At 44.3% G+C, this 22,510-nt stretch overlaps 1 protein-coding gene across 1 annotated transcript in view; it reads left to right on the plus strand.

Annotated features, from left to right (window-relative positions):
• Positions 1–11,788: 11,788 nt before the first annotated feature.
• The window catches only part of PHF3 (PHD finger protein 3), a 31,570-nt gene continuing 20,848 nt past the window's right edge, over positions 11,789–22,510 (plus strand). The window contains exons 1-2 of the mRNA XM_068281440.1: positions 11,789–11,920; positions 18,722–18,905. Coding sequence (XP_068137541.1) covers positions 11,797–11,920; positions 18,722–18,905 — 308 coding nt within the window. The 5' untranslated portion in view covers positions 11,789–11,796. The remainder of the gene's footprint in view (positions 11,921–18,721; positions 18,906–22,510) is intronic.

The following is a 22,510-nucleotide window of genomic DNA, read 5'->3' on the forward strand; positions in this document are numbered from 1 at the left end:
TCCCGGCCCAAGCTAAGGGGCTCCTGGTCAAAGCCAGAACTGTGTCCGTCCACAAAAGTCCAAGATTCTTCTATCTGGATCCCTGTATTTGGTAAGCAAATCGCTTTTGTGTGTATCTTTGTAACCTCTTATTTTTGTAACTTTTATCTTTGTAACTTTTTTATTTTTGTACATCTTTTGTATATATTAAGTTCTGCATTGTTCCTCGTTTTTTATGGAATTTTAAATCGTTATTTAATAAGCTTGACTTCTGCTGTGCTAAACTAACACTCATAGCCTAGAAGAGATTGAAGTGCAACTGTGTATAAGTCCATGCCTATTTGTATGCTTGAGCAACACTACCATATGAAATTGTAATTGCATTGTGTGTGGGGGCGTTTGTCATACGTTGGCCTAAAGCGCGCAGCTGACCCAACGTACGAAAAACGCCAGTGCGAGTAGCGACAGCAGAGTGGCTAACAGTATCGTTCGGAACGACTGTTAGTGGTGTTTTGCTTCACTACAGTGTAAGATTGCGACTGTGTTTGTGTGTGTGTGTTTGTGTGTGTGTGTGTGTGTGTGTGTGTGTGTGTGTGTGTGTGTGTGTGTGTGTGTGTGTGTGTGTGTGTGGGTGCCTGGCGTTCCCGTATTCGGCCTAAGCGCAAAGCTGACCCGAATACGAAAACGCGGAGTGCGCGCTGAGGACTCGACAGCAGAGTGGAAGTGTCTAGCGAACCGCTAGTGGTGGCAGTGAGAGGTGTTCTGAGGGGTCCCAGCCTTGTTTTAGCTTGACTAAGGCTGCTTCCCATCTCGATCTGGTCAAACCCGCAGTCGGGAACCGTATACGCACACGTGTCGCGGGCCAGTTCCTGACACCGGTCCCTGGCGATGACGTCAGAGCGGACCTGGAGGTTGCCCTGTACTGCGCCTGCGCGATCGGCGCTGTCGATCACCGCCACGTGGGCCGGAGCGGACTGCCACTCATTTTAATAGATATGCCCTGATGACTCCTTTAAGGACCAGACACTTTTTTTTCCATTCAGACCACTGCAGCTTGAACGGTTTATTGCTCGGTCATACAACCTACTATCTAAATGAATTTTACCTCCTTTTCTTGTCACTAATACAGCTTTCTGTTGGTGCTATTTGATTGCTGCTGTGATATTTAGTTTTTATTATATTCATCAAGAAAGACATGAATTTTGTCAAAAACATTGATTTTTTTTTTTTCTTTCTGTGCTGACATTTTTCAAATAAAGTAAAACATTTCTATATAAATTTTTGCCCAAATTTATTGTGCTACATGTCTTTGATAAAAAAAAAATCCAATAAGTGTATATTTTGGTTTGGGTAATAGTTTACAAACTATGGTGAAAAAAGTGAATTTTCCCATTTTGAAGCATCTCTGACTTTTCAGAGCACCTGTCATGTTTCATGAGGTGCTAGAATTCCAGGATAGTATAAATACCCCCCAAATGACCCCATTTTGGAAAGACATAACAAAGTATTCACTAAGAGCCATGGTGAGTTCATAGAAGATTTTTATTTTTTGTCACAAGTTAGCGGAAAAAAACACTTTGTGACAAAAAATAAAATAAAAAAGTTTCCATTTCTGCTAACTTGTGACCAAAAAAAAAATGAAATCTGCCATGGACTCACCATGCCCCTCTCTGAATACTTTGGGGTGTCTACTTTCCAAAATGGGGTCATTTGTGGGTTGTGTTTACTGTCCTGGCATTTTGGGGGGGTGCTAAATTGTAAGCTCCCCTGTAAAGCCTAAAGGTGCTCATAGGACTTTGGGCCTCTTAGCGCACCTAGGCTGCAAAAAAGTGTCACACGTGGTATCGCCGTACTCAGAAGAAATAGTATAATGTGTTTTGGGGTGTATTTTTACACATACCCATGCTGGGTGGGAGAAATATCTCTGTAAATGACAATTTTTTTTTTTATTTATTTTTACACACAATTGTCCATTTACAGAGATTTTTCTCCCACCCAGCATGGGTATGTGTGAAAATACACTCCAAAACACATTATACTACTTCTCCTGAGTACGGCGATACCACATGTGTGACACTTTTTTGCAGCCTAGGTGCGCTAAGGGGCCCAATGTCCTATGAGTACCTTTAGGATTTCACAGGTAATTTTGAGGCATTTGGTTTCTAGACTACTCCTCACGGTTTAGGGCCCCTAAAATGCCAGGGCAGTATAGAAACCCCACAAGTGACCCCATTTTAGAAAGACGACAACCCAAGGTATTCTGCTAGGAGTATGGTGAGTTCATAGAAGATTTTATTTTTTGTCACAAGTTTGCAGAAATTGATTTTTATTGTTTTTTTTTTCACAAAGTGTCATTTTCCACTAACTTGTGACAACAAATAAAATCTTCTATGAACTCGCCATACTCCTAACTGAATACCTTGGGGTGTCTTCTTTCTAAAATGGAGTCACTTGTGGGGTTCCTATACTGCCCTGGCATTTTAGGGGCCCAAAACCATGAGGAGTAGTCTAGAAACCAAATGCCTCAAAATGACTGTTCAGGGGTATAAGCATCTGCAAATTTTGATGGCAGGTGGTCTATGAGGGGCTGAATTTTGTGGAACCGGTCATAAGCAGGGTGGCCTCTTAGATGACAAGTTGTATTGGCACTGAAGTGCGCTTCGCAGGATGTTCTCAAATCGTGACCTGGACATGGCAGCAGAGAACATGGGCATGTGATGTATTGGGTCCATAGACCAATAAGACCGCAATACATTCCTTTGACTAGACCCATGTTAAGGAGAGGGGCCCTAAAAATGTTACGTTCAGAAACTTGGAGTGGTTTCCACCGAAAAGGCTGGGCATTGAGGCATATTTGTACTGGTTGAACTCGATGGACGTATGTCTTTTTTCAACCAAAATAACTATGTAACTATGGTAGCTTCTTGGATTGGCGATTGTGTATTGTGTGGCATAACGGTTGGTCTCGGCCACAATTAAGTCTTAGAGACCAGCAGTGTACGGGAAAAAAAATTCTGTCACTGCGGTGGGGCGGGTGAGGGTTTGGCCGGGTGATCAGAAGCCCGCAGGGGAGCAGATTAGGGCCTGATCTGATGGATAGGAGTACTAGAGGTTGACAGGAGGTGATTGATGGGTGTCTCGGGGTGATTAGAGGCGAGAATAGATGCAATCAATGCACTGGGGAGGTGATCGGAAGGGGGTCTGAGGGTTTGGCCGAGTGATCAGGAGCCCACACGGGGCAAATTAGGGTCTGATCCAATGGGTATGTGTGCTAGGGGGTGATGGGAGGTGATTCATGGGTGTCTCAGGGTGTGATTAGAGGGAGAATAGATGCAAGCAATGCACTGGCGAGGTGATGGGGGGGGGGGGGTCTGAGGGAATCTAAGGGTGTGGGCGGGTGATTGGGTGCCCGCAAGGGGCAGATGAGGGTCTGATCTGATGGGTAGCAGTGACAGGAGGTGACGGGGTGATTGATAGGTGATCAGGGTGTGATTAGAAGGGAGAATAGATGCAAGCAATGCACTGGCAAGGTGATCAGGTAATGCAATTGTGTTGTAGAGGTGGCACACCTTACCCTAAATCCGGGTGCTGTAACCTGTGGATGCTGAGCCCAAATATCCGACAATAACATAAGCAAGCATAAAGTCCAGGTAAGCACACCGTTAGAAGATGCAGGAAGATGTGCTTCATTAGCACATGAATGTGACAATTGTTTCGGGGCCACAGCGGGTCCTCTTCTTCAGATAGTGCAAACAAACAATACACCCATTAGTGCACATTAATTATATACTCTGAGGTGGAGATCCACCCATGACAATCAAAACAGTAGCCCCTCCCATCATTCCTGCTTCAGATGTAAATAAACAATGCTACACTTTGCAATATAAACCATCAGGTATATCATAGCAATGTCATACAAGTGTTATTGAAGGTTGCATATGCTCATACATGTCCCGCATGCTCAGTATCCAAATTCATTGCAATGCTGCTGCCAGTTACTGGTGTCAACCGGAGTAGTGCTCACTTACCCAGATGTGTCAATCAATGTCTACCAGGGTGGGGATCCGTTCCCATTCAAACCTGATAGGTCAATGGTTCGCGCCACGGCCGCTACAGCCGTTACTGTGCGCTTTGCATACTCTCCATGGGGAGACTGCATCACTTCCGCAATGCACGACATCCCCATGACGTCGCTTCCGCTGTATGCCGAAGGCATCGCGTATAGCTTCGTCATGACAACCGCCGGGTCACCCGTCGCCATGCGCCGTAGATGCCGTGCGCCATAGCCACGGCAACCGCCGGGTAAACCAATCGCTGCGTGCCGTAGACGTCCAATGGACGTCACAAAGGGAGATCCCAGCCCATCCCACTATACGGACTCTGTCACACAGTGGGTGTGGGCCTGGGTGTTCCCGGCCAATCATGGCTCTCAATTGCTGATCCAAGCTGCGGGTGCATTGTGCGGCTGTCATGGCAACCGTCAACAACGCACCTCGCACGCCTAAAGCTGCATATGGCTGCTCAGGGAGAAGGCTGTCCGGCGATGTAATAGAGTACTGTATTGGCACATAAAGGGGAGCACTGATCCATAGCACCAAAAGACACTCTAAAAAATAAATAAAACATATGCATGTAAACTGCTGGTAAACAACAAAATGAGACCTTGCTAACATTCAATTCTGGTCGGTGCCAGATGTACATCAATGCAGAAAAGTAAAAAGGGGGGAGGGAGGGGATAAAAAGAAAAAGGAAGGAAAAGAAACGGGGGGAGGGAAAAAGAGGGGAGAAAGGACTGGGGAGGAAGAAAAACAAAAAAAGAAGAAAAGGGGGGGGGGGGGGAACAAGAAGGGAAAGAGAGAGAAAAGATTGCCAAAGATAAGTAACAATAATCCCAAACAGATAGTGCAGCATGATAATTGTAGCAGGGGAGACCCCCTCTGGATACCCTGCGAGGTAAAACAATCACAACATCACTCCCACTGCAAGTCAGCCGCACAGGCAATGTCCCATTGGTCATTAAGGGCAAAATAAGTTAAACTAAAGTGTCCATTAGATTATCTCTCGCTCAGAAAACCGTTCAATGAATTATATTGATTAAGCCCTCTTCGGGAAACCGTGTCTAGAGTATGTATCCAGTACGCCTCTCTCTGTAACAGTAGTCTGTCCCGATCATCACCCCTCCGGGGTTTCTTGACGCAATCAATGACCAGCCCCTTCAGATCGCTGACACAGTGCCCCATATTGGCAAAATGGACTGCCACTGGTTTAGTGATGTCCAAAGTTTTCCCTTTCTTAAGTGCCTCAAGGGCCAATCTGATATCAATCCTGTGATGTTGGAAACGTACTTTGAAAGCATTTGTAGCTATGGATCAGTGCTCCCCTTTATGTGCCAATACGGTACTCTATTACATCGCCGGACAGCCTTCTCCCTGAGCAGCCATATGCAGCTTTAGGCATGCGGGGTGCGTTGTTGACGGTTGCCATGACGGCCGCACAATGCACCCGCAGCTTGGATCAGCAATTGAGGTTGGCCGGGAACACCCAAGCCCACACCCACTGTGTGACAGAGTCCGCATAGTGGGATGGGCTGGGATCTCCCTTTGTGACGTCCATTGGACGTCTACGGCGCGCAGCGATTGGTTTACCCGGCGGTTGCCGTGGCTATGGCGACGGGTGAACCGGCGGTTGCCATGACGAAGCTATACTCGATGCCTTCGACATACAGCGGAACCGACGTCATGGGGATGTCGTGCATTGCGGAAGTGATGCAGTCTCCCCATGGAGAGTATGCAAAGCGCACGGTAACGGCTGTAGCGGCCGTGGCGCGAACCATGGACCTATCAGGTTTGAATGGGAACGGATCCCCACCCTGGTAGACATTGATTGACACATCTGGGTAAGTGAGCACTACTCTGGTTGACACCAGTAACTGGCAGCAGCATTGCAATGAATTTGGATACTGAGCATCCGGGACATGTATGAGCATATGCAACCTTCTATAACACTTGTATGACATTGCTATGATATACCTGATGGTTTATATTGCGAAGTGTAGCATTGTTTATTTACATCTGAAGCAGGGATGATGGAAGGGGCTACTGTTTTGATTGTCATGGGTGGATCTCCACCTCCTAGAGTATATAATTAATGTGCACTAATGGGTGTATTGTTTGTTTGCACTATCTGAAGAAGAGGACCCGCTGTGGCCCCGAAACAATTGTCATATTCATGTGCTAATGAAGCAATAAATTGAAGAAACCTGCATCTTCTAACGGTGTGCTTACCTGGACTTTATGCTTGCTTATGGCAAGGTGATCAGGGGGGGGGGTCTGAGGGTGTGGGCGGGTGATTGGGTGCCTGCAAGGGGCAGATTAGGGTCTGATCTGATGGGTATGATCGGTAGCAGTGACGGGGTAATCAGTGGGTGATTAGAGGGGAGAATATATGTAAATAATGCACTGGGGAGGTGATCGGGTGGGGGGGGGGGGGTGTCTGAGGCGATCTGAGGGTGTGGGCAGGGGTTTGGGTGTCCGCAAGGGGCAGATTAGGGTCTGATCTGATGGGTAGCAGTGACAGGGGGTGATGGGTGATTGATAGGTGATTAGAGGGGAGAATAGATGCAAGCAATGCACTGGCAAAGTGTTCAGGGGGAGTCTGAGGGTGTGGGCGGGTTATTGGGTGTCCGCAAGGGGCTAATTGGGGTCTGATCTGATGGCTAGCAGTGACAGGTGGGGACGGGGTGATTGATGGGGGATCAGTGGGTGATTAGAGGGGAGAACAGATGTAAACAATGCATTTAGGAGGTGATGTGAGGGCAGGTCTGCGGGCAGTCTGAGGGTGTGGGCGGGTGATCAGGTGCCCGCAAGGGGCAGGTTAGGGTCTGATCTGATGGGTGGCAGTGACAGGGGGTGATTGATGGGTGATTGACAGGTGATCAGTGGGTAATTACAGGGGAGAATAGATATATACAGTACACAGGGGGGGGGGTCTGGGGAGGATCTGAGGGTGTGTGTGTGGGGGGGGGTAATCAGGAGCCCCCAGAGGGCAATGTAGTGGGACCCGATCTAAAATATAGCGTTGTGAGATAATGACAGGGGGTGATTGATGGGTGATTGGGTGCAAACAGGAGTCTGAGGGGGTGATCAGGGGGGGGGGGGGGAGGAGGGGGGGTCTGAGGGGTGCTGTGAGAGCGATCAGGGGGCAGGATCAGTGTGCTTGGGTGCATACATACACAGCTGCCTCCTACCCTGGTGGTCCCTTGATCATTGGGACCACCAGGGTAAGAGGTAGCCTGTATAATACATGCATTAAAAAGTGTATTATACACTTTGTAGTGGCAGATCAAGGGTTAACAACAATGCCGGCAGATGCGCGATTCCCGGGCTATTCAGTCCCCCAGGTGCCCGCCGCCGATCGGCGTTAGGCGGTCCTGGGGGTGCCCCTTTTGCCGACGCCCATAGGTAGTGGACGGTCGGCAAGTGGTTTAACTGTAATATCACCCACTTGAGCCATAGGGAAACATGGACATTACTTTGCACATTCAGTTGTAACTGACAGCAACTGGTATATTTCAGTTCTGACAAAATATTTTCAGAACTGGAAGGGATCATTGTAAGAAGAAAATGGTGAGCTTCTGAGAGGAACTGAGGGTGAGGTTAGTATGTAATATTTATTTGCAGGTACAACATATGTTTTATTTTAAATAATTTTACTTGCTTCAGGTTTCCTTTAACCTCCCTGGCGGTAAGCCCGAGCTGAGCTCGGGCTATGCCGCGCAGGGGGAGATCTCAGCCCCCGGTGGGGCGATTTTCGTTCTGTAAATTGCTGTGCGCGCAGCCAGCACTTTGCTAGCCGCGCGCACAGCTTGATCGCCGCCGCTCTGCGGCGATCGGCCGCACGCAGCGGCTGAAGAGGGCCCCCCCCGCCAGAGCCCTGCGCTGCCCGGATCAATGAGTTCCGGGCAGCGCTATGGGCTGGATCGGGTGTGCCTGACGTCAGGACGTCGGCTGACGTCCATGACGTCATCCCGATCGTCGCCATGGCGACAGGAGAAGCCAAACAGGGGAACGCGTTATATACGCGTTCCCCTGTTTGCTATAGATGCCGGCGACGATCTGACTAGAGGGCCACATGCGCCCTCTAGTGGGGTTTCATGTAGCTACCACTCTGGTAGCTTTACATGAAACATTAAAAAAAAAATAAAAAAAAATTGGAATTCTGCAATTTTTGCAGAAAAAATTAACTGCCAAGGAGGTTAAGGGACACCCCGAAAGGGTTAAATAGGGTTTACATTCACCTCCCTGGTGGTGCATTTCTGTCTGGAATTATGAGTCAAAAGAGGTACATTTTTTACAAGAATTTTAGGCTTCCAATTCTTAAAGAAAATGTGTAATGAAAAAACTCCCCTGGGGGGTACTCACCTCGGGTGGGGGAAGCCTCCGGATCCTATTGAGGCTTCCCCCGTCCTCCTCGGTCCCTCGGCTGCGGAGAAAATCCTCCCGGAGCTGCGGCGATGTAAATATTTACCTTTTGGCTCCGGCGCAGTATCCGCTCTTCCCACGGATATAGGTGAAAATAGCTGATCTCCGTCGGGCCGCTCTACTGCTCAGGCGTAAGATGCCTGCGCAGTAGAGCAGACCCGTCGGAGATAGTCTATTTTCGCCTATCTCCGTCAGAAGAACCGCAACAGCGCCCCCACTGGAGCCCGAAAAGGTAAATATTGCACAGGCTGTCGGATTTGTCGCCTCTGCGTTCCGGGGGCTGCAGTGAGACTGCCGTGGGACACAGGAGGACAGGGGAAGCCTCGATAGGGTCCAGAGGCTTCCCCCGACTGAGGGGAGTAACCCCCAGGGGAACTTTTTTTCAGTACAGGTTTTCTTTCAGTTATAACTCACCAAAATATGTCAGAATAAAAACCTGGTAGACATTCTGCATATAAATAAAAGACTAAAACACAAATTCTGTTGAATTAATTAATTTATGACTAAACTTTAAAAATTGTGAAACTGTACAAATAAGGCAGACAGGGAGTAGTCAAAATCCAGGAAGAGGTTGGTGCAGGCGGCAGGCTGAGAATAGTCAATATCCAGGCAAAAATCGGTAACAGTATGGCAGAAGCACTTAGCTCAGAAACAGTTGGGAACCAAATGGCTATATTGTCATCCTGTGAGTGAGCTTATCTGCCAATTCACTCAGGAGACACAGGGGAGAGGTCAAATTACAACTTGTGATTAGAGACAAATGATGAGGAATTAGACACACTAAACTCTCCATCCATATACATGCAGGCTGTTTTATGTATGTATGTAGCACACTCACACACACACACACATACATACACACACATATGCAGGTCCTTCTTAAAAAAGAAAATTAGCATATTGTGATAAAGTTCATTATTTTCTGTAATGTACTGTGTTAAACATTAGACTTTCATATATTTCCGATTCATTACACACAACTGAAGTAGTTCAAGCCTTTTATTGTTTTAATATTGATGATTTTGGCATACAGCTCTAGAAAACCCAAAATTCCTATTATTAATAAAATTAGCATATCATGAAAAGGTTCTCTAAACGAGCTATTAACCTAATCATCTGAATCAACTTATTAACTCTAAACACCTGCAAAAGATTCCTGAGGCTTTTAAAAACTGCCAGCCTGGTTCATTACTCAAAACCGCAATCATGAGTAAGACTGCCGACCTGACTGCTGTCCAGAAGGCCATCATTGACACCCTCAAGCAAGAGGGTAAGACACAGAAAGAAATTTAGGCTGTTCCCAGAGTGCTGTATCAAGGCACCTCAGTGGGTCTGTGGGAAGGAAAAAGTGTGGCAGAAAACGCTGCACAACGAGAAGAGGTGACCGGACCCTGAGGAAGATTGTAGAGAAGGACAGATTCCAGTCCTTGGGGGACTTGCGGAAGCAGTGGACTGAGTCTGGAGTAGAAACTTTCAGAGCCACCATGTACAGGCGTGTGCAGCAAATGGGCTACAGGTGCCACATTCCCCAGGTCAAACCACTTTTGAACCTTTTGAGGAAGACTGGGGAGAGGGAAATTCCAAAATGCCTGAAGTCCAGTGTCAAGTACCCACTGTCAGTGATGATCTGGGGTGCCATGTCAGCTGCTGGTGTTGGTCCACTGTGTTTTATCAAGGGCAGGGTCAATAGAGCTAGCTATCAGGAGATTTCATGCTTCCATCTGCTGAAAAGCTTTATGGAGATGATTTCATTTTTCAGCACGACCTGGCACCTGCTCACAGTGCCAAAACCACTGGTAAATGGTTTACTGAGCATGGTATTACTGTGCTCAATTGGCCTGCCAACTCTCCTGACCTGAACCCCATAGAGAATCTGTGGGATATTGTGAAGAGCAAGTTGAGAGACGCAAGACCCAACACTCTGGATGAGCTTAAGGCCGCTATCGAAGCATCCTGGGCCTCCATAACATCTGAGCAGTGCCACAGGCTGATTGCCTCCATGCCACGCCACATTGAAGCAGTTATTTCTGCAAAAGGATTCCCGACCAAGTATTGAGTGCATAACTGAACATAATTATTTGAAGGTTTACTTTTTTTGTTTTAAAAACACTTTTCTTTTATTGGTCGGATGAAATATGCTATTTTTTTTAAAATAGGAATTTTGGGTTTTCATGAGCTGTATGCCAAAATCATCAATATTAAAACAATAAAAGGCTTGAACTACTTCAGCTGTGTGTAATGAATCCAAAATATATGAAAGCCTAATGTTTATCAGTACATTACAGAAAATAATGAACTTTATCACAATATGCACATTTTTTTTTTTAGAAGGACCTGTGTGTATGTATGTGTGTGTATATATGTATGTATGTATGTATGTATGTATGTGTATATATATATATATATATATATATACACATACATATATATATATACACATACACATATATATATATATATATATATATATATATATATATATATATATATATATATATATATACACATACATATATATATATACACATACACATATATATATATATATATATATATATATATATATATATATATATATATATATATATATATATATATATACACATACATATATATATATATATATATATATATATATATATATATATATATATATATATATATATATATATACACATACATATATATATATATATATATATATATACACGCATATATACATACACACACGGCGCATTGCTCTCTGTTTTCATTCTGGCCTGTGCGACTCTTCAGGCCACTTTAAAATTTTATCCCGCCCTGCCTAACGGCACGCCGCCACCGCTGCTCCACCGCACTGATTGGCCACTGTGTTCCCGAAAGTAAAACGGTGATATGGGGATCTCAGCGGCCGAAGAAAGGCTGCAAACAGCCGGGGACATAGGCTGGAGTCCCGTTTCGCAGCGCCGATCGCGCGTGGGACTGCTAAACAAGGAAGTAAGCCAGGAATTCTCTAACCCGACCTTGGCTCGAGATTACCACTGGCAGCTAATTTTTCCTACCCCGAGCTCAGGTCAGGGTTACCGCCAGGGAAGTTACGTATCACATCCCCTGAGGATTTTAGAAACCCCAGCTTCCTACACCGTGGCATCCTTGGATGCAGACAATGTTCTTTCCTTGGTTTGTGTATTGTTTACTTTGCTGCATTTCTCCAAGTACTTCGCTTTGTGTAAAAAGAGCATTGTCATTCTGAAATAGAGAAGTACTCTCCTCAAACTGTTTTGGTGTTTTTTTTTTACCAACATTGAAGGTATAACTGTTTTATTCGTATGTGTTATATAATTAGCAAGAATCCGTTATGAAACCAGTAGAAAAAGAGGAAGAACCTCCAAAGGATAAGGATGAACCTTCAGAGTCTCCATCAGACACCACAGCACAGCACAAGAATCACCTGTTTGACTTGAATTGTAAAATATGCACGGGTATGTATTTGCTTTTATCAATCCTATACACATATATAAAGGTTCAATAGACCTACCAATATATTTCAGCTGGCACATGGTAGATTACAATTCACTTATGTACTCTGCTCAGAAACTAATCTGTTTGCAGCTAGACTCCTACAGTTTGAGGCTTCTACTGCCAATTGCAATTACGATTTCCAATTTTCGCTTTATGCTAGCAACACAAGAAGAAAAATGCAGAAAAAAGCGCAGCATGCAGGACTTATTTTTTTTTAAAATAACATTAAAAATATGAATCGCATTTTAAAAATGGCATTAAAATTACATGTAGCCTAAAAGAGCGCTGAAAGTGCTTTAACTCCCTGGACTGCAACATAGTTCAGAATCTTTGGTTTTATTGCTGGTCTGAAATTGAGCATTTAAAGGGAACCAGAGATGGTGATAAGAAAAAGTTACACCTACCTGGGGCTTCCTCCAGCCCCATACGCGCTGATCGATCCCACGCCGCCATCCAGCACTGCCCGCAACTACGAGAACGGGCTCTCGTCGCTGACGTCATCGGAGCCGGAATACGCAGGAGAAGTGCGCCCTCTACGTAGCTCTCCATACACTCCTGCAGTGATAGGCAAAGAGCGCACCTCTGCTACGCTTAGACTGGCTCCGACTGACGGAACAGCGGGGAGCCGGTTCTCGTAGCTGCGGGCAGTGCTGGATGGCGGCGTGGGAGCGATCCGTGCGTATGGGGCTGGAGGAAGCCCCAGGTACAGTGGCTTGCAAAAGTATTCGGCCCCCTTGAAGTTTTCCACATTTTGTCACATTACTGCCACAAAGATGAATCAATTTTATTGGAATTCCGCATGAAAGACCAATACAAAGTGGTGTACAGGTGAGAAGATGAACGAAAATCATACATGATTCCAAACATTTTTTACAAATGAATAACTGCAAAGTGGGATGTGCGTAATTATTCAGCCCCCTTTGGTCTGAGTGCAGTCAGTTGCCCATAGACATTGCCTGATGAGTGGTAATGACTAAATAGAGTGCACCTGTGTGTAATCTAATGTCAGTACAAAGACAGCTGCTCTGTGACGGCCTCAGAGGTTGTCTAATGCTGGATCCACACGGTGTGTTCTCGCACTCGATTTCCCGTCGATTCGTTTATTTCCAACATGTCCGATTTGGATTTCGATGGATCGTTAGGTCGATTCGGCATACTTTGCATGCGAATCGACCTAACGATCCATCGAAATCCAAATCGGACATGTTGGAAATAAACAAATCGACGGAAATTGAGTGCGCGAACGCACCGTGTGGATCCAGCATAAGAGAATTTTGAGAGCAACAACACCATGAAGTCCAAAGAACACACCAGACAGGTCAGGGATAAAGTTATTGAGGAATTTAAAGCAGGCTTAGGCTACACAAAAATTTCCAAAGCCTTCAACACCTACGGAGCACTGTTCAAGCGATCATTCAGAAATGGAAGGAGTATGGCACAACTGTAAACCTACCAAGACCAGGCCTTCCTCCTAAACTTACAGGCCGAACAAGGAGAGCGCTGATCAGAAATGCAGTCAAGAGGCCCACGGTGACTCTGGATGAGCTGCAGAGATCTACAGCTCAGGTGGGGGAATCTGTCCATAGGACAACTATTAGTCGTGCACTGCACAAAGTTGGCCTTTATGGAAGAGTGGCATAGAAGAAAGCCATTGTTAACAGAAAAGCATAAGAAGTCCCATTTGCAGTTTGCCACAACCCATGTGGGGGACACACATCAAACATGTGGAAGAAGGCGCTCTGGTCAGATGAGACCAAAATTGAACTTTTTGGCCAAAATGCAAAACGCTATGTGTGGCAGAAAACTAACACTGCACATCACTCTGAACACACCATCCCCACTGTCAAATATGGTGGTGGCAGCATCATGCTCGGGGGGTACATCTCTTCAGCAGGGACAGGGAAGCTGTTCAGAGTTGATGTGAAGATAGATAGAGCCAAATGCAGGGCAATCTTGGAAGAAAACCTCTTGGAGTCTGCAAAAGACTTGAGACTGGGGTGGAGGTTCACCTTCCAGCAGGACAACGACCCTAAAAATAAAGCCAGGGCAACAATGGAATGGTTTACAACAAAACATATCCATGTGTTAGAATGGCCCAGTCAAAGTTCAGATCTAAATCTAATCGAGAATCTGTGGCAAGATCTGAAAAAGGCTGTTCACAAACGCTGTCCATCTAAACTGATGGAGCTGGAGCTGTTTTGCAAAGAAGAATGGGCAAGGATTTCAGTCTCTAGATGTGCAAAGCTGGTAGAGACATACCCTAAAAGACTGGCAGCTGTAATTGCAGCAAAAGGTGGTTCTACAAAGTACTGACTCAGGGGGCTGAATAATTATGCACACCCCACGTTGCAGTTATTTTTTTGTAAAAAATGTTTGGCATCATGTATGAGTTTCGTTCCACTTCTCACGTGTACACCACTTTGTATTGGTCTTTCATGTGGAATTCCAATAAAATTGATTCATCTTTCTGGCAGTAATATGACAAAATGTGGAAAACTTCAAGGGGGCCGAATACTTTTGCAAGCCACTGTATGTATAACTTCTTTTTCTCCTTCAGCCATGGTTCCCTTTTAATAGTGACATCTCTTTGCATGTTTTTTGTAATCTAATCTGGAGACAGCCAATTCTGAGGCGCAAGAGGATATTCGCTCCAGTCGGATTTTTCCATAACCCATATACGTATCAAGAGCAGTATTGTGATAAGGATACGCATACTTGCGCACACACAGCTAAATTTAGTAGCCTGCTATAAGCTTTCCCATAACACACAATTGCAGGTTTATACTGAATGGACTTTAACCTCCTGGACTATGTATTTTTACAGCAAGTAGCAGTAGCCCTGAGCTACACTCATTGATACAACTAGGAGGGCTAGGTGCAAAGAATGCAACAGAGCTCCTGCATCACTAACACCCCCCTCACCCGAGGATACATCCGCAACAGCTCATCTTCTCCTGTCCTTTCGGGGCTGCATCACTATGCTGAGAACGCCGTCTGTCACATGACCGCAGAGGTCGATCACAGGATAGAGATGCAGCGCTCCCTCCGCAAGGACAAGAGGAAGACTGTAACGCGTGGCCGAATTCCGAAAGGTGAGTAACGTACAGGGCTGCATGGGGGAGGGGGGAGACATCCACTGACTTACCAATACTGAAAGAGGGCAAGGAGCACACTCTGGCAGTCTGTACGAGTGGGAGATTTTAGGCTGCATGTAATGGGGGGGGGGGGGGGGGTATTGCCTGTCTACCTAAACGAGGAAGACACTGCCTGACTACCTGTAAGGGGGGGGGGGGCACTCTCTGCCTTCTTGTATTTTGTGGACCTCTCTTGACTATCTGCAATGGGAAGGAAGGGGCACTTTCTGGCTACTGATAACAGCGGGAACACACTGGCTACCTGTAGAATGTGCTAAAAAGCCACGCACACAGTAACCGATAAAACCACTGACCAGCTACAAAGAATCTGTATCAGGATACAGGCCAGCTGTTTAAAGCCTAGGCAGCAAATCAATACAGAAAATCATTGTATATTACTGTGGTTTAAAGGCAACAGGATAATTTTTTTCCCGCTGAGCATGACAGGGTCGTGCCCGGAATTAAATTTGGCACAAATGCATAGCTCAATGTAGAGACGGGTAGACAGACAGATCGATCGCTAGAGGTACACAGAGTGCAGTTAACAGAACACAGAAGAAAAGAAAATTGCCCTATTAAACAGCAGTAAACATCCATAAAGGGTGGATATCATACAAGCACTTACCAAAAAAAACCCTAATCAATCAGACAATGGCCTGGTTTACTGGATGGCCTAGTGCTGTTGGTGGGTGGAAGAATGTGGAGGGAGTTCAGAAGGCTGACTGCTGCAGGTAAAAAGAGTTTGTGTCTTGCGGTCCTGGTGGTGATGGCACGAAACCTCCAGCCTGATGGAAGTGACCTGAAGAAGCAGTGACTTGGGTTGGACGGGTCATTTGAAATTCTTAGCAATCTGGATCGCAGCCTGGTGTTGTAGAGGAAGGCAAGTGAGGGGAGGGGTCTGCCAGTGATTCTCTCTGATGAAACTCTGGAGTTTGTTGCTGACTGTGGCGCCAGCATGCTAGCTGGAAGAGCAGAGGATCGATTCAATGGTGGCGGAATAGAAACTTGTTAGAATCTTTGTTGGCGGAGGAAGAAGTCTCTGCTGGGCTTTCCGCTGGGTTGCAGTGATGTTTGGCTTCCAGCTGAGATCACTGGAGATGGTATTGCCCAGGGGGCGGGTGAAGGGAACCCTAGCCACCTCAGTGCCATCAATATAGGTTGAAGGAGGGGTGGGGGCAGACTTCCTAAAGTCAATGATCAGCTCAACAGTTTTGCAGTGTTAAGCACCAGATTGCCAAAACCGAATCCTTCTCCAGCTCACCAATCCAGTGCTGGGGCCCACTATTCCTGTTCGACCCAGCAGGTTGAATAGACTTCTTTTGACCAGGAGCACATCCGTGAACGAGCACATACGCACTGGACATGAGTGAGTAAGATCCACATATGCCTGGAACCGCTCATGCATGAAGGAAAAGGGGAAAAAAAGTCCATGATTGGACCGCACTTGTGCCTTTGGAATGTCCTTATTTACAGTCGCACTCCAGACCAGAAGATAAAGGGGGACACAGCACAGGAATGGTGGGTTGGAGAAGGATCGAGAGACTTCCAAGTAATAAGATATTTTATATTTTTCTAAAATTCGGGTTTGCCTCTTGCTTCAGGACCTCGTGCAAGCTTTTTTTAATTTTTTTTTAATTACAGAGACCGAAATCAGTACCCACAGATCCCTATTTTGCTCAGTTTTTATATTACATTTTTTTATCTTGTGGCCATGCCTGGTCCAGTGTTATACAAAAAATAATAATTTTGGTAATGCAGTTTGGTAGGCGATCAAAAAAACTTGACCAGAATAAATGGGTTATGTCCCTAAAACTTTATAAAATTTGTGCGCAAACCCACCTTTATTTTGTGTTGATTGGATAGTAAAATTGATCTACTCCTAGCAGCTGAATCCGACAAAAAAAGCCGCCAAAACTCAGACCACCAACTCTCCATAAACCACTTATTGCTCTGGGTGATAAGGGAGAGGCTGTCTAGCAGGAGCTGGAAATACCACTAAGAACCCTGGACAGTGTGAACTGTGTTGAACCAAACACAATAGCAATAATGAAAAATCTAAAATTTACATTACGTTTGTTCCAGAATAAAATGCGCCATAAATGTAACTCAGAGCAGGTTGTAAAAATCGGTGTTATCCGCCAACTTTTGGACTAGTCCAACTCCTCAGGGTTTTCTTTATGTTTAAAAACACTTACTGAGCAGCAGTTGCTCATTCCAACTGCCAAAATAGTGTGTAACTGAGTAGGGAGGCCAGCTGGCATCTTTACAGATAGACCCTTTCCAGAAAGTGTGTTTGTAAAGAATAAAGGAAATGCTGAGAATCCCCCATGAGGAGATGTACCGTATATACTCGCATATAAGCCGACCCACGTATAAGCCGAGGTACCCACTTTTTCAGCAGAAACCAAGAAAAAGTGATTGACCCGCAAATAAGCCCCCCTCCACAGTAGCCAGATGTTCCCCCAGTACAAGTCAGCACCCCACTCCATAGCCAGATGTGTCCCAAGAATGATAAAGCTGTGTCCCCGATCATTGCACCGCTGACTCGTTGCATGCACTCTCCGCTCCACAAGCCAGGGGACACAGGTAGTGTTGAGCAGTGCACTCTGCCCACCATGTTGCAGGCGATGAAGGGCACGCACACAGCAGGGAGCCAGCTGGCAAGAGCAGGATCACTAGCACATAATCCTTACGCTCCTCTGCCAGTAACAAAACCTGCTACACCATCCATTCTGCTCCATTAACTCGCATATAAGCCGAGGGGGCAACTTTTCAACACATTTTTTGTGCTGAAAAATTAGGCTTATATGGGGGGAAAAAAGTAAAATACTTGATTTCTGTTTAACTATTCTCTTAGGTTTGTGTGTTAATACAGGCTGCAATCGTGTAACTCCCTTTTTATTTCAGGATTAGGATCAAACTATCTAGGATGTCGGGGAATGTGTGGTGGATAAATCCTGCTGCAAACATAAGTGCACTAGTGTGTTGCATTGGAGGATTTACTACTCAGAGAGCAGTTTGACCTGATTAGTTTAATTATTCCTCATTACTCTTACATTATACTTTGCCCTGTTGTCAAGGGCTAAAAGTTTTCCTCGTATTAAAGAGGAATAAAACCCAGCATTTCTTCTTTGCTCTAAAAATTTTTTTACAGCATATTATCTACACCCAGCATTTTTTTTTTTTTTTTTTTTTTTTTTTTTGCTAGACCAGCATTCAAAGGGTTACACACAGGGCTGAAAAGTTCAGTGCAGAGAAATGTGGAAGCATCCAAGTGTAAATTATGTTATCTTGTGTTTACTTAATTGTATCAAGTGAGGAATGTGACACATTCTCTGACTGTGGAGAAGCTGCTCGACACAGACAGAGACTCAAAGCATTTCTGCCTTCAATACATAATGAATAAAACCAGTTATTAATAAAATGCAAAGTCAGCTCACAAAGCAAAAAAACTGTACTTTTGGGAACGTATAATTTCTAAATGAATAATAATACTTATGCACAAATGCAAATATGATTCCCCGTACGGCATACAAAAAGTAGGAAAACGTGTTTTTATTGAGCTATGTCAGGGTTTTATACCGATTTTATACAATTATATAAAGTTACATTGTGTATTCATATAAGGTCGAATGGCACCACCTGCTGAAGATCTGTCACCTAAGAAAGTACCTGTCGGCGGAATGCGTAAACAATCCGAAGAGGCTGATATCATAGCAGAAACACCACCTTCTCCTGGGGGTTTCAAAATGGAAACAATAGAAGTAGAGAAACCGGAATCGCCAAAAGAAATCTTATTTTCTTCTTCAAGGTATTTACAGCGGGTCTGCTAAAATATCTCTATACTTGTACTGACCCCCTTGAAGTTTTCCACATTTTGTCATATTACTGCCACAGGCATGAATCAATTTAATTGGAATTCCATGTGAAAGACCAATGCGCAGTGCAGCTGCAGCTCATCCAGAGTCACCATGGGTTTCTTGACTACATTTCTGATCAGCGCTCTCCTTGTTCGGCCTGTGAGTTTAGGTGGACGGCCTTGTCTTGGTAGGTTTACAGTTGTGCCATACTCCTTCCATTTCTGAATGATCGCTTGAACAGTGCTCCTTGGGATGTTCAAGGCTTTGGAAATCTTTTTGTAGCCTAAGCCTGCTTTACATTTCTCAATAACTTTATCCCTGACCTGTCTTGTGTGTTCTTTGGACTTCATGGCGGATAAGTTTTTGTCCCTAGGCCTTCTCAAAGGACTAGACATGATCTGCGCATGGAGGAAAAACGTTTTAGCCATTTATTTAGGAAAGAGTTCTTTACAGTAAGAGTGATTAAGTTGGGGAATGCATTGACACAGGAAGTCGTTATGGCAAACTCTATACCTGCATTTAAAAGGGGCTTAGATGCTTTCCTTGCGTTGAAAGACATCCATGGCTACAATTACTAGGTAATGCCTAATGATGTTGATCCAGGGATTTTATCTGATTGCCATCTGGAGTCGGGAAGGAATTTTTCCCTTTTGGGGCTAATTGGACCATGCCTTGTAAGGGTTTTTTCGCCTTCCTCTGGATCAACAGGGATATGTGAGGGAGCAGGCTGGAGTTGTACTTTGTACTGGTTGAACTCGATGGACGTATGTCTTTTTTTCAACCAAAATAACTATGTAACTATGTAACTGTGTTGTTGCTCCCAATATTCTCTTAGACAACCTCTAAGGCCGTCACAGAGCAGCTGTATTTATACTGACATTAGATTACACACAAGTGCACTCTGTTTAGTCATTAGCACTCATCAGGCAATGTCTATGGGCAACTGACTGCACTCAGACCAAAGGGGGCTGAATAATTACGCACACCCCACTTTGCAGTTATTTAAAAAAAATAAATGATTGGATTCATGTACGATTATTGTTCCACTTCTCACGTGTACACCACATTGTATTGGTCTTTCACATGGAATTCCAATAAAATTGATTCATGTTTGTGGCAGTAATATGAAAAAATGTGGAAAACTTCAAGGGGGCCGACTACTTTTGCAAACCACGGGGTGTGTGTGTATATATGTATATACATGTGTGTGTATATATGTATATATATATATATATATGTATGTATGTATGTATGTATGTATGTATGTATGTATGTATGTATGTATGTGTGTGTGTGTGTGTGTGTGTGTGTGTGTGTGTGTGTGTGTGTGTGTGTATATATATATATATATATATATATATATATATATATATATATATATATATATATATATATATATATATATATATATATATATATATGTGTATATATATATATATATATGTATATATATATATATTAATATATATTCTACCTAAAGGAGATCTTAAGTGACTTAAAGAAGTTCAGTTTAGCTTCTTCCGGCCCCCTGTAACCATTCAAGTCCATCCTTTGGCTACTGCTCATGGGGGCGCGATTGGGAGTGTTCTAAGAATGCAAAAGTGTGTGCGTGTTCGTTCTAGAAAGAACATTCAGTTACAAAGGTCCAGATAGTGAGATTAAAAATAGTACAGGAACAGGCGATACCAAAACAACCAAGAGAGTGGCTATATAAGGAATATCTAGCCAGAACAGAGCTTCTCTAAAATGGCTATAGTACAGACATTGATGTACAGTAAGATCATAGATAATATATGGAATAACCGAGAGCTGAAAAAGGACATCTAGGCCGGCTGGGCACAGTAAGCAGTCAGTTTCCAAATGGGATCACACTTGTCCAAATTATCAAGGGCAGTATAAAACAGTCTATCGCAAAGCCTAATGGCATGGAGTCTATTGTGCACCAATGAACTAAGGAGATCAGGAGTCTTTCAAAAGGTTTAAAGTTTTATGAACTGTGCAAGCATAGAATTCTCCAGGCATGTTTGAATTCACTGAGGTGTTATATATTTTTCGAATGTTTTATTGATAAAACGTTCAATAAATATATAACACCCTAGTGAATTCAAAATTAGATTTTACTTACTTTGTGAAAAAAGTTCACATCTCACTCAAGGTTTGTACCATAATCTTATATTGCAGTGGATGTCTTTTCGATGACACTTGCAATAGCAGTTCAGTCTTATCTAAGATGATGCATTAGGTCAGTGATCTGCGAACTTGGCTCTCCAGCTCTTAAAAGGAACCTAAACTGAGAGGGTTGTGCATTTTTCCTTTTAAACAATACCAGTTGCCTAAGAAAAAGACACCGAGAGCCCAATATGGTGTAGTATGCTCAGGACAATAGTGGATAATGTAATGTGAGAAGGTTATACTCACAAACAAGGGTTACCGCTGAGGCAACCACTGTGAATGCAGGTGAGGAGATTAGACCTGTCCTCACTCAGGGTTAAGAAGTCGCTCTCTGTAGATAGAAGAAAGGTAGGGGTGGGTCCCCCTTCCACCAAGGGTGGACACTATAATGACTTTGATGAACAGAGGCGCCAGCAGAATAAAAACAACAATTAAAAGTTTTAAAATATGCTGGGGAGGCAGTGGTGGACTTACCTCCGAAAGCAGACTAGACTACTTGTCTGACATAAACACTTTATTAGTACCCCAATAGATGCAACGCGCAACGCAGGACCAAGCCCGCTTCATCAGGCAATAAAACAGGGGACAAAACAGTAGCTCTCAGGTAGCACATATAGCGCCTCTGTGCTACCTGAGAGCATATTTTAAAACTTTTATTGTTGTTTTTATTCTGCTGGCGCCTCTGTTCATCAAAGTCAATACCAGTTTCCTGGCTGACCTACTGATCTCTTTGGCTGCAGTGGTGGCTGAATCACACAGCTGAAATAAGCATGCAGCTAATCCAGTCTGACTTCAGTCAGAGCACCTGATCTGCATGCTTGTTGAGGGGCTGTGGCTTAAAGAGAGACAGGGTCAGCAGGAGAGTCAGGCAACTGGTATTATTTTAAAAGGAAAAATCCATGTCCTTCTCAGTTTAGGTTCTCTTTAAGGAACTACAAGTTCCACAATGCATTTGCCTTTATGAATCGTTACTGTGGCTGTCAGACTCCTACAATGTATTATGGGACTTGTAGTTCCTGAACAGCTGGAGAGCCAAGTTTGCAGATCACTGCATTAGGTCAACCAGCTAGATCAGTTTTATTCTGCATAGTGTAGTGCAAAGCTAGCATAGTGGTTTTTCAATCAACATTTTGATTACATCTGCAGAAATCTTTGTTTGAAGGTGCATACATATGCACAATAACTGTTAGCCCTAATATTCAACTATTGATAGGGCGACAGTTTGCAGTATGAGTGTTAAAGGACCACTATTGTGAAATTTCCAAAGAATAAAACTAAAAAAAGATTTAATCTGGAAAGAACAGAGAGGAGCTGTCCCGTTGGTAAAGAGCTCTCACATTCACGCTGTCGTGAATGTGTAAACAGCAAGGTGATTTATTTTTTA

This window comes from Hyperolius riggenbachi, chromosome 4 (assembly GCF_040937935.1).
Source record: "Hyperolius riggenbachi isolate aHypRig1 chromosome 4, aHypRig1.pri, whole genome shotgun sequence".
In the NCBI taxonomy this organism is placed as follows: domain Eukaryota; kingdom Metazoa; phylum Chordata; class Amphibia; order Anura; family Hyperoliidae; genus Hyperolius; species Hyperolius riggenbachi.